This window comes from Falco punctatus (assembly GCF_963210335.1).
Source record: "Falco punctatus genome assembly, chromosome: 4".
Classification (NCBI taxonomy): domain Eukaryota; kingdom Metazoa; phylum Chordata; class Aves; order Falconiformes; family Falconidae; genus Falco; species Falco punctatus.
Genome location: NC_137583.1, coordinates 70,857,430 through 70,871,081, shown reverse-complemented (window position 1 = coordinate 70,871,081; position 13,652 = coordinate 70,857,430). Strand labels below are relative to the sequence as shown.

General features: G+C 33.6%; 1 protein-coding gene across 1 annotated transcript in view; it reads right to left on the bottom strand.

Annotated features, from left to right (window-relative positions):
* Window positions 1–13,652, bottom strand: part of DNAJC1 (DnaJ heat shock protein family (Hsp40) member C1) — a 113,219-nt gene that overhangs the window by 64,681 nt on the left and 34,886 nt on the right. The window contains exons 2-5 of the mRNA XM_080382354.1: window positions 8,650–8,751; window positions 7,829–7,875; window positions 1,176–1,341; window positions 208–305 (exon numbers count right to left, since the gene is read on the bottom strand). Coding sequence (XP_080238480.1) covers window positions 208–305; window positions 1,176–1,341; window positions 7,829–7,875; window positions 8,650–8,751 — 413 coding nt within the window. The remainder of the gene's footprint in view (window positions 1–207; window positions 306–1,175; window positions 1,342–7,828; window positions 7,876–8,649; window positions 8,752–13,652) is intronic.

Below are 13,652 nucleotides of genomic sequence, written 5' to 3'. Positions count from 1 at the left end.
TGTTGATATGCTGAATAAATAACACATTTACAAATCAAAATCTGAAAACACATCTACATTGGCACACTTTATATCAGCAATGGCTGTTACTACAAAGACAGGTTTTTTGCTCATAAAATATTTCAAAGCTGCAAGGAGAAAATATTAGAACTAAACCACTAGCTGAAAAATGTTTTAAAATGCAGAAAATTAAGAGTTCCTTCCCACCTTTCATTTTTGTCTAGAGCAGCAAGTTTGGCTTCATCTGTACTCCTGCCACCTGTTTTTTTCTTCTTCTCCCTCTTTTTTCTGCTAAGCAGTTCATCCTTGATGTAGAAAAAAAAACAACTACAGTTACAGGTTATCATTAACATGTAAACCACAAATGTTACTGGGACTCTTCTGTGAAGGGTAAACAGTAGAGTAGCATTTATGCAAATGCATCTAGGGGTCCTACATGATTAAGTAAAATGATCTATCTTAACAATAACTGTTGCCATGGTATCCAGTCTTTAAACACACATGAAGTCCAGTTCTGTCACTCATGTGTATCTCCATAGCAATCAAAGTTTTCTAAGAGGAGGAAAGCATTCAACTTGCCTCCTTTCTCATTCATCAACTTCAATAATGCAGTGGAAAATAAAAAAAGTAAATAGATGCTAATGTATGAATATTTTTTAAGTTATGCTTAGTTTTCTTTCTAGTCTAAGTGCCATAGATTTTTGTATGATAAAAAATAATCAAAAAATAATGTGGTTTATACTACTTATCAATGCCTATCCTGTTAACAAAAACCCCAAACAAAAAAAGCATTTCACTAAGAACAAAGGCAAATCAAGTATGACTTTTAAATGAATAAAACTTGATTATTTTTAAACAACATTTAGGAAAACCGTAGACATGACTATAGTAGCATATGATTCTGCATCAATAGACAAGAGGTTTTATTCCTCTTCTTCCTTTCAGTTAAAAGCCAAAAGAACTATCTCCTGCTCTTTATGACAAATTTTAGAAATTTTAAGTAGTTTTTAAGATTACTATTTCTGGTATCTTATTCTATAATTATCATCTTTTAAAATATGAAAAAAATCAAATTCAAAACAGGGGAAGTGGTAGAGGTCCCTATTATATGCAAAATTCTGCAGGAAATTCAATACTAATAATTGAAACGAGTTTGATTTATCACCAATACTTACCAGCTGCTTTTCCAGGTAGATTGACCAAACCACAGCATAATGACCCACTGTGAGTATAATGAACAAGAGTAATGCCAGCTCAGCATTGCTCATTTTTCTCACCCGCCGGTAGTAGAACACAGGCTGTCGCCAATCTGGTAGTCCATTGATCAGAATATCATCATACCTACAGTAGCAAATACAACAGGCTTTCATGGAGAGCTAAAAATGAAGTAAGCCAAACCATCCAATTATAAAAACAAAACAAATTATAATCTACAGCCCACTTGAGTAACACACACACAAAAGATCATTTAGTAATATTTTTTTTTTATCACTCCCCCTTCCCCCCCCCCCCTTTTTTTTTTTAATAGAGCAATGCCTTGTTTTGTCAGCTGCTAGGCTTGCATCTGGAAACAAACAGGATCCAGAACCATACACTAGGGAAACATATCTAGTCTTTTGGAGGAAAAAAAAGAAAAGAAAGGAGAAGAAAAAAGAAAAAAAAAAAAAAAAAAAAAAGAGTAATTTGATTGCTCTTGCAACAACTCCACACAGGCACACACACCCCAGTTCATTCACTTCTGAAATAACAGACTTCTACAAATGCAGATGTTGTCTACCTGCTGAGTAATCAGTGGGCAGGTATCCGTGACAGAAGTACATAACCAACAAAGAACAAAGTCTCAAACACTAGAAATCTTTTTTTCTATTACAAATTAAAAGCACAGTTGTGGGGGGGAGGGGAGAGGTATCTTTGCTGTTGTTTTGTCCTTTTGTAGCACAATATCCGTTAGGTAAAAATGGTGCCAGACTTAACATCCATTCTGTGTCAGATATGAATTTAAGTTAAAGGCTTAATTTTTATGTTAGAAAACAAAGTTCACTACAGCTAGATGATTTTGATTTTCTATTTGAAAAGCTGTCTCCAAAATCAATCTATTTTAAAACTGTTTCATTTTACTACCACTGCTGACTGTACAGAAACCATTTTATGACAATTTGCCAGTTTTTCTTCACAAAAATGTCTTGATACATCTTAGTGTTTCTGGAGTCTTATTTGCAGTACATTCTCATCAATTTTAAAATAAACAAACCACAGATATGCAAAACAGATTTTTCTATTCGTTAACTTTTCAGAGTAAAGTTTCAAACACAAATCTCGGCAGCAAACTCAAAAACCTGTATGTTCAAGACTCACAACCTGTTAATCTTAAATTGAACACAACTCATTACATATTCTAATCACACCATTTCCAGAATTAAATCTGCACTGAAAGGCCTAATTTGGTGCAACACATTGACCAAAATATTTTAATTAAAAATATTCTGAGTTAGTCGCAGGCCTAATTACAGGAATAGAAATAGGGCCTATATTGTCATGCAGGTCAGTAGAACTCAGTAGTAGGTTTTTCTCAAGTAAATTGACCGATCCAGGAATAATAGCGCAGCTGCTAAACTGCCAGTCTTGACATGTAAATCAATTTAAATGCAACAACTGCACTAGCTACTTTGATAGTTATTAAATTGATACCTTGGAGATGTACTAAAAAAAAATTTCCACCATCAAATTCATTTTTTTAAGCAGAAAAAGCAGCAATAGTTTTCAATTAAAAAAAAAAAATCTATTCTAATTCAGCATATCTAGAAAAGCTGACCTGATACAACATTTGTTCAGGTTGGTACTGTTATTTCTATGCAAAAGATTTAACACCTCAGGATTCTGCAGTGTTCTGAATGCTACCAGAAGTAAAATTCCTATTGCAAAATTCTATCTTCCGTCACAATCATGAGAATACTAAGATTAATATCCATTATTGTAAAATTTGAAGTAATAACTTTTTTCTTTTCCCAGTAGGTCAGAACGAATTCACTACCAATGCCTTACACAAACTCTGTTCAGAAAAATTGCTTAGGATGTTATTTCAAAACTAAAACTTCTACCTAGCTTTTTGTTTAAGTAGAAATTTTAGCATTTAAAAAATAATAATGCATTTGCTAAATATTTTATTGTTAAAATACAAGAAAACATTTTTAGAAACAAAACCATTTTTAAAACAAATCAGGTTTGTTAACAAGACTTCACAAGAAATGCCCTTCCTTTGAAAGCTTCAGAGAAATACATGTAGAATCAAGAAAGAATTTTTATTAATTCTACTATAAATTTATTAAGCATTTGCCTTTCTTATACTCTAATACTTGTTAATTGATGTACTGAAAACGTGGCTACTGACTAAATAAGGTCCATATATGCTAATGGTAACAATATAGTAATACGTAAAACAAGATTGCAAACCAACATTTGGCAACCATGTTCTATTATAAATTATCTGTTAAGAAAAAATAAATTAAGACAGCAGAGTCTCTTGCATTAAACACTTTAAACAGCACTCTGTATTTACTAGGCTATGTCCGCTGTTCTGAACAACAGTCTCCAAGGATTAAGTCTCAGAATCAATGCTCTATTGATTTTACTATCAATGAGCATTATGGCTCACACGACTGGCCATTTTAAGGGAAGATAGCTTCTATTATAACCTACTTTTTAGAATATATACTGTTAAAAGATAAATCACTGCTTTCAATAGTAATTAAGCTCTGCATTTGAAAAATAAAGATATCAGTGCTTTTTAGATTTTCAACTGGAAAATGATCCTACTGAAATTCAGAAGTTTCTATTAATTTTTAAATCTTGACTTCTAAATTTAGTATGTGGTTTAATTAAAAGCAAGTTTCTCATTAAAGAATTTCTTTATAGAAACCTGTATTAACTATGAAATATAGTTAGTCCATCTGCATCAAGAACTATGTTCAAAATTTAATTACAAATCATTCTTCTTTTGGCAAACAATACTAATTTTTACTCTATGTAAGCATAAAAAAACACACAATGAAAAGGAAAAAATCTCTCTGTAGTATTTTTCTCTGCAGACATATGTACACAGAATGCAGCAAATCTCTGACATGAGTATTCTGCCAGTTGTCTCTGAAATGTAGTAGTCAGCAAGCTACAAAAACCCCAAAGCACCAGTACAGAAACAAAAAGACCAAAACAGCAACAAAAAAATCCCCATTTGTAACTTAAATTGAATCTTTATTTTAAAACTCAGGATTCTACAGAAGACTTGTTAGTCTTGTACTAACAAGTAACCAATTGCAAGATTATTAAAATTTCATTCATCTGTAAAGTTTCATGGAATAGTTTCTAGAGCTCTTTGTAGAATCAATTACATTGCAAGAAAAAAGAATTCATTAACTGTAGTAGCTAATTACAGTATCATCTATTTTAATATAATTATAATTTTCTTTTCCCTCTAAAGAGAGCCACTGCATTTCATATTTCAGATTATTTCAGAAATCTGATATAGTTTATATTCTGTAACCTTGAATTAATGAGATTATTCTGAACTACAGGAAGACTGCACTGGCACTTTTTTATTTTGGTGGCCTTTTTTCCTCAAGCTGTCAAAGACATTCAGTGAAACATCAGCCAGAACAATTTATACCTATGAATACAGACATTTAATTATAATGAGAGCTAAGATAAACACCTTTCTTGCTCTAAACAAGTATATCTTGATTCCTTTACAAATGCTTCCTGTAATCAAGCCCACATTGTTACAGAGGATAGGCCTGGTAGGTAAAAAAAAGCTCCTTAAAATGGTAACAAACAATGAAATTCAAATATAAGATTTTTGCCTAATTACAAGTGTGTAAAACTATCTGATTATTTTTAATTTATGAAAAAAGTAAAGGCTAATAAAATTTATCATCTTCAAGTTGATTTACCAACAAATGCCCTAAAGTAAAGCATATTTCAGGAAATGTGCTTGTCTCTACATATGTCTTACAGATAAACCTTCCTGCAGAATTTCACATGCTCTGCAGTGTGGATACGAAATATAAAGTATTATGATCTGCTGCACGTATGTTTAATTTGATATTAAACAATGCTGCATGTATGTTTAATGTTACAATATCAGAATGTTTTAGTTATGTATCAAAGTGCATAAGAGAAAAGTACTAAAAGTAACATTACTGTATTCTGTAGTACTACTAACAAAATTAGTATATTCACAATAACTATACAACTTTCTCAAAAAAACAAACCACATTTGAATTATAAAGCTCTTTATTATAATTGTCAGTAGAGGAACCATGGTATTTTAAGAAAGGCTTCTGCCATCAGATAAAGTAAAAATTCACTGGTAAATATAAAAATAGAAATGTTTCAGAAAAACAATCACATATAGCTGGCCAACAGACCTGCCTTTTTAGAATGCTGTTTCTGTACACACACACACCCCTCTGACAACCACCAAGCCTTGGAGGAAGGGTGTAATCAGACCCAGTTTTATAGTTTCCAAGTTAGTTTATCAGTCATACAGTGCAGAGGACCTTATTCCTGCCTTTACTGGTTCCAGCCTCTGTATGCACACCAGCACCAATGCTGGATTACACCACTTCTGAGATGAACAGTAAGAGGCAGGCAGGTACGGCTGCCTTCACTGTACAGAAGCACAAGGCTGCAGCTCACTCTTCTTGAGGTGGTGTAACACCATGCCCCAAACCATTTGTCCAGTTGTAAAGGGGTTCCCAGCTGAAATGTCAGAATTCCTCACTTACTAATTTGTAAGAAATGGAACTAATTTGCCTCTCATCCCATCAGGTCTTTGAGTTACTTCAGCACTAAAAACTACCACACTGACAACGGAAAAGAAAAAAAAAACAATTACAAACTCTGGCAGAAAGCCCAAGTTAGAACAGGCCCAAAGAAGTGTCTCTGGGATCAGGATAAACCTGAGTTGATAAGCCCTGAGAGACTCAGTGCACAGGCATGACAGTAAACTTTGAGCCTCTTCCACTAGGACCATCACCTCACAAAATGCATAGTCAAACACCAACATCTGAAGTAGGAAGGTCCCAAAAAGCAACAACTCTCACCTTTCCTTTGCTGTACAGCTGCAAGAAATCCATGAGTCCTTTACAGTATAAACAATATTACAGGGGGAGCAACTCCTAGCACACTTACTTAGGACTTGTTTTACGGACATGCTACAACAATGCCTTACAGGATACAGGACAGATCACACTCTACTTACAAGCTCAGCTGACAGTTTATCATTAGACTGTGTAATAAATATGATTGATAAAGGTTTTCTCAAAGCAACGAGACCATATAGCTCTGCTACTCTACGTGTTATTTCTAAACTCTGCATGTTACTACCAGAAAATTATCTGAAGGCAAACACTATTTAAACCTCTACATTTATATTTAATCAACTATAGAAGCAATATCAACCATACGTCCACACTGTGCAAGAAAAATACATTGTCTCTGTACCAAATAAGTTATTGACAATTAAATCAATCTAAGCTTGAACAATCTACTGCTGCTTTAACTTCTCATTTGTAATCACTGTACTGCATTAACAGTATTCTCACAAAGAACTTGGGTAAGTTAGTCACATTTGTAATGTATACAAAGCTTAAAAATACAGGGTTTTTTACAAGCTACTGCATCACAGTTCCATGCAAAAAGCTGCTGTTACAGCTGTAAAGAAATTCCTAGAATTTCCATGCTGGAACTAAATTCCAGAGAGGCAACATCACAAAGTATATGTAAACAATGTTATAAACAAAAAGGTGGGAAAATTTTGTGGATAGCTCAATTTAAGTGGTCTGAAAGTATTTAACTTAAAAAAAAAAAAACCAAACAAAAAACAACTTTCCTTGAGTAGAACTTCACAATGAAATTCTCTTGTGAGAGATGAAACAAAAAAAATACAAATTTCCAGAAGTACTTCTATGAGGTAAATTTTCATGACACTTCAAGAGAGGATTATCAAAAAGTAGATAATCTATACTACAAAACCTGGACTCTTGCCAAGACATCTACAAAGCCAAAAACCCTTCAAGAAATGTCTTGTAAAGCCCTGTTTAAAGACTTGTAAGCTGAAAGTTGATTTACTAAAACTCCAACCCAAAAGCAAAACTTTCAATGTCCCAGCATTCTGGGACATTAGTTTTCATTAGTTTAAATGGTCATCTGCTTAAAAGGAAAAAAAAAATTCAGAATAAGTCTTCCAGAAAGCAGATTAGCCCCACGTTTTCAGTTCTTAATACTATCCCTCTTCAGGTATTGGTGGACTTGCCCCTGAAGCAGCAGGGACAACTATCATTTATTAAAAAAATTATGCTTTGTATATATTAGAGTTTACAGTATTCTAGATAATACATCAGAAAGAAGCAGCAATGAACTAAGCAACAGAAAACAATGTTGAAGACAACATACACTGGAAATAATCCCTAAATATCATGCAACAAACCTTTTATTGATAGAGATACGGCTGACAGTTGAATCACTGGCCTGTATTTTCAACCACAGCTTTAATAAAACTCAAAGTGATAATTGTTAAGTGCTTAAAAAATTGCTCAATGTAACAACTACCTTTTAAAGTCTTTCAAATACTAGTTTTAAAGGAGAAAAAACAGTGTATCACACAGAAATACACACCAGCTTCCCCCACATACAATATTTGATTAACAGCTGCATAGGATTTACAAACTTACATGACAAAAAATTATCTGAAGAGTTACAATTAAGTCAAATAAGACTTCAATATATCACTGGCATGAATACTTTATTTAAGAACCTGTGCAAATTAACTCACCTCTGCCTCCTTTCTTCATCCTTTAAAACCTCATAGATGGCCACCAACTAAAACAAAAACAGAAAAAAACCCGAAGGACTTTAAGATTGAGTTTATAAAGTATCATATTTTACATTTGCCAGCTAATGACCTTTGCTAGTTTTCACTTTCCCCCTACAACACTAAGAAGCAAACTCAATATGCAAAAGAAATTGACATATTCATATACAGCGTCAAATATACAAACAAGCAACTCCTACAAAAGACTTTTTCCCCTCTTCGTATCTGTCAGAGTCTTGTCTCAATTACACCTTACAAATAAAAAGGTATCATTTGTTTCATCCTAAAGATCTTACTTAAATTAAGTAGCCTATATTTAGTCCCCAGAAGTGTATTTTCAACGGTAGAGCTAATTACAATAGACTTGTGGTTTCACTCAATAAAGATTCAAAAGGTGCAAATTAAAAAACTGAAATAAATTTTAATTAAATTATGCCTATATATGACTTGCATGGGGAACTAATTAGAGGTTTTCCCTACTACTTTTGAAAATACTATTTATAAAGTCTTACATAAAGTGTAAAACACATTTTCCTCCTAAAAAGTATTTTGTTCATATTATTTTTAATATACTGATAAATACTAAATCAGAGTTAATTCAACAAGTTAATTCAGAAAAAAGTGTACTTGTTTTTAACCTACATACATCCGGAAAAATACAAGTCAATGTTCAACTGAAGTAATTTCAAAGGTGTACCACTGCACTTACTAAAGTAACATCATCATAAAAAATTCCAATTCTATTTTCCCTGGAAACTTTTATTGCCACACATTGCACTTACTTGCCTAAACTGCGTTTCTGCATTTTCATCTTTATTCTTGTCTGGGTGTAAAATCAGCGAAAGCTTTCGATACGCTTTCCGAATGTCTGCAGATGAAGCATCCTGAAAAAGGAAACCAAAGCAAACTGTCAGAAACTAATTCCCAGAACCTTAAGATGTGAAGACAGCCAGCCATGTGCAGAAACTAAGGCAACATAATTTGAGACTTCTAACAACAAAACCATGCAACTAGCCTATCCTAAATAACTGAACAGTCTTTCAGTCCAATTCATCTTTCATTTTACCTTCCTTCCTTACAACAGTATTTGCCAGAACTTCCACACACTTTGCTCAGAAACTAACCCGTGTACCTTCTGCACCATTTAAAAGTTCAAATAAAAACTGAAAATTATTGCACCTGCATATCTTTAAGACAGACATCATTTCAGCAAATTATCATGCTCAATTTCCCAAACTCAGGATTTGCTATGAACTCTTCCCTTATTAATATTTACATGAAATTCACCACTAATAGGACTTCCATTCAACTGAAGCTTCACCATGTCTAAAGGATTGTATTTTTCTAAAGTAGCTTCAAATTGCAGTCTTGAAACTATACTGTAGCACTGACATCAATCTATACCTTAATCATTATAAGAATTGCACACATTTTGGGAGAAAAAATAAAACTCAGAAGTAAAATGCATCAATGATGTACCAATTTAGCTGCACAATGCACAAATTTCTGAATTAATGACTGCTATTTAGTACATGCTATAATGATATCCAGAAATGGAAGATTTCAATAGTTGTATCATATAGCACATGCGTGTTACACTCACCAAAAGATCCACAAAGCATCACATTTAAACAGAACTATTTGCATTCTATTACTAACATGTCCAAGGCAACATTTTAGAAATCAACTGTTTATCTGACAGTTTTTATTTCTTGATTTTATATAATCGTTCCCCAGTATATGCTCTCTCACAAAATTATGGTGTCAATAGGGATTAAAAAACACCAAACCCCAGATCCAAAATAGCTGTGAGAGGAACAGAGCAGAAATAAGATAATAATTAATGCAATACTGTAATTAGTCTGTCAGGCTTTTTATTACAAATCATTGTTTTCATTTTAAAATTTTCAATTTTATAACATGAGGCTATAATAATACTGTATACAAGTTTGGGACAGGAGTGAATATTAGAGAAAGACTGAAGGAGGAGAAGGGGAAAAGAATAAAACAGGAGAGAATGCAGAATTTGAGAAAATTCTGCTTTAAAAGTATATTTTAAAGAAGCTGGTATTATCCCTTAATGCAAGACCAAAGTTTCCATAGTCTCTTGTCTGCCAAAGGACAGTGCTTTTATTACTCACAGGAAGATTTCTCCTTTAATTTTTGATTTTTCCAACAGCTACTTCTAAGGCATGTGCACACCAAAGCAGAATTCCTCCGATTAAGCTACCAGCTTGCTTCCAGTTTGATTACTGCCAGTGAGTTGTTTCATACTGCCATTGTTTTATAGGTTTACTTTTAACTCTTGGTTAAGGGGAAGGAAGAGACAGTGACTAAATATTTATCCTAAGCACAAAGAAACTTTAAATTCTTGAGATGCAGATTTAACAGAATTACATGAAATAATTGTGAAGAGGTAGCACAAATAAATCTTCTAAAAATTAGGGACTAAGAACATGATAACCTCAAGAAATTAGTATGTCTGGAACATGTACTTAGGATAAACCACAGCTTATTCCTTCTCTACCACACATGTAGATGTGCTTGTATTATTTCTGGAACACTCCTAATAAACCGTTAAAAATCTGATGAAAGCATATTAAAGAGTTTTCTCACAGTATTCTTCCAATGACTTCAAACAAACAAACCAAAAGAGTGTTTTCAGTTGTATCCAAACAATTTAAACTTTAGTTTTATTTGGGAGCAGCATGATTATTTGTGTAAAAGAACAGGACAAAAGGTAGTTTATCTTAAGTTTCATGCTTAAGCAAAGCAACAGATCTCAAGTCAACTCTGAAAGAATAAAGTTGCTTAAATATTTGTGTTGCTTCACCTTGAGAAGTTGAAACAAAAAATATAAATTTACAAAAACAGACTGTTTGTCTTAGTTACCAGATATAATTTAGACATTGTTTTGTTTCACCTCATCTACCAACCCAGTCAGCCATTTCAAAAACAATATGGGCTTGTCTTCAAAACAAAATATAATATTTTAACACTACTATAGCACATAAAAATCAGGATATAGTTTTCTGGCCATGTTTTTAGCTAAACCATGGAAGTGATCTTTGTGAACATATCAGCTAATCGTAATTAAGCTCCTAAAAGGCTGAAAGGGGGTCAATAATACCACTAAGTAATTAAATGTGGGATGTTGCTGTGATTTAATTACAACTGGTCCATATAAATTTCTAAAGCAACAGTAAGTCTGCCTGCTGATTCTTTACAATACTGTCAAACACAACACAGGAAAACATACATTCTGAACGTTTTGCTAATTAATGCTACCTATGGGTAATGTTGGGCACCTTCAGGCAAGGTTCTAGATCCTCTACGAGCTGCCCTGAAAAACAAGTGGTTGGTTTTTCAGAAAAAGCTCTCATCACTACAGAAACTCCTAGCAGTGTATGACCCTAATTAAGCTACAAGGAACAATTATTTTCAAACTAAGAAATACATACCATACTGAAGTCTGCTATTCTGAGACTTTCATTTATAGCTAATTGACTCTTGATGGTCACCTGCAGTAATATTTTCATGAAGGCTGGGCAACAAAACACTGAGTTAAGAGTCAGTGTTTTCTACAGACTAAAATACTATTTTACATATTAGGGTAGAAGTCCCAAGATTAGGGAAAGAAAGCCATGACCACTTTAAGGTTTTGTTTAAAGAAAATGCTCAGAAGACGTGTTGGGTGGCTTCATTTACAGTTCAGAAATCTCAAGTTACATCTAAGGAAGGAAAAATAAAATCTGTATATGCATAAAAGTTAATAGCAGAAGGAGCTGGTAATGTTATAGACAGCTAGTGCATTCAGTGATTCTCCAACAGTGTGCTTCAGGTTGGCAAGTTTTGCCACCAATTAAAGGAAACAAGCCTGTCACACAGTCTCCCTCATGTGGATACAAACATCAAAAGCATCACCTTATTTCTTGCTAACTGTAATTTTCAAGGCAATACTGTCCCACCTTACTTCCCATTTCCACTTAACAGATCTTACAAGTTGAGAACTACTCTCACTGCAACAGCCCATGCTTCCACCCGCAGCATCTAAGTCCACTTTCATGTAAGTCACTGCCATTCAGGAGGAAAAAAGGCAATACTCCATCACATATATTTTGAAAAAACAAAGCATAATATAAACACTTACAATAAAAGATAATGCAAAATGAATGCTTTAAGCTAAAATTAAAACTGCTCAACTGTCAGCCGCGTAGCTGGAAAAAATGTGCCTAGTAGACAAGTCAATGGAGGAAAAGGTGTTTTGTGCCGGAATTAGTTCTCAGAAATACCAAACTGCAAGTTAGGTAAGCTACAGTTTGGCTTCTTATGCATGCAATTATGCAAGTATTCACGTGGGAAATTTTTAATTGCTAATACTTTATTGAACCAGAAGCATCCATGTGTCTAGTTACGTGACCTCTAGGTAGAAGTTACACTTTTTCACATTCTCTCTTACACTACAAACAAGTATTTTAGCACACAAAGTTACCATTTCAAGGAATCAACAGTATGTCAAAAATTAAACACATCTCCAAGTAGTCTGTTGGAATTTTTATTTTTTGTCTAAAGAGTGACACACATCAGGTTCCCAGGATGGGGGAGAAGAAACATTCTTCTCACTATTTATGTCATTTACTTTTGGCAGCATGTTCACTTCAGACAATGAAAAACACATTACTAAATTTTATTTTACTTAGCATCATTTTCATATTCTCTAGTATTACCAAGAAAAGTTGTATCGTTCGACTACAAATACATAAGCAGAAACAAAGAAAGGATTTCACAACACAAAAAATATTCTAAAAAGGCATTTGCATTCCATTTCTTTGAAATTAAATTCTTTCTGAAAATGCACACATTCAGATCTGATGTCCTCCTCTGTCTATACAAATTCAGACTCCCACCTACAGAGTTCACTTCCACATTTACAATAAATAGAAAAAACTGATGCACTACAGTACAAGTCTATTATTCCATTGCCTTCCATTCCTAATGCAACTATGATTACTAATGAAGCTAAAAAAAAAGTGCCTCATTGTGGTCCCAAGACAATTCTTGGTGAACACATAGAATATCAGATATTGCCATAGGCAAACAGTGATTAGGTCAAGGGGAAAAAATAATCAATGTCTACATAGTTTTCACTTACCAACATATACAATTCAAAACCTGAATTGTTCCCTTGAGTGCAATGCAGTTATACAACAAGACTTAGTTACTTACAATTTAGCAAATGCTTCCAACACAGTATATGTGCTCAATTCATCTTGGGTTTTAAATATGCCTGCCGATGTCTTCAAATAGGTGGCATTATCTTTATTAGCAATGGGAAGGCACGTGGTCCAGAGGACCAAGTGTATGGACAGAATCACGTTTTATTCACTTGCAGTTTGTCCAATCACTTGTTTAATGAGCGAACAGAGAACAACATCAGTACATCTATTTCATTGCATTGCTGCTGAGTAACTGTAGGATTTTCCACAGTAGTGTTACTGAAGCTATACAGCAACCAAAATGACAAATGTACCGAGCACAAACTGCCCGTGTTTCAAAGTGTGAACCTTATACCTGTAAATAACCTCAGTGCAGGCAGGCCTTCATAAAGCCGTTTTCAGCCTTCCCAAAGTCAAACTTATATAACTCTTGTGTTTGGGTTTGGGTTTTGTTGGGTTTTTTTTATTCAAGAGCAGTTCAAATGTATATGGTTTCTTCAACAAAATATTCTGCTCAGAATTTTATTGTGGAAGTCACTACTTTCCTTTTGGTAACCATCAAGTATACA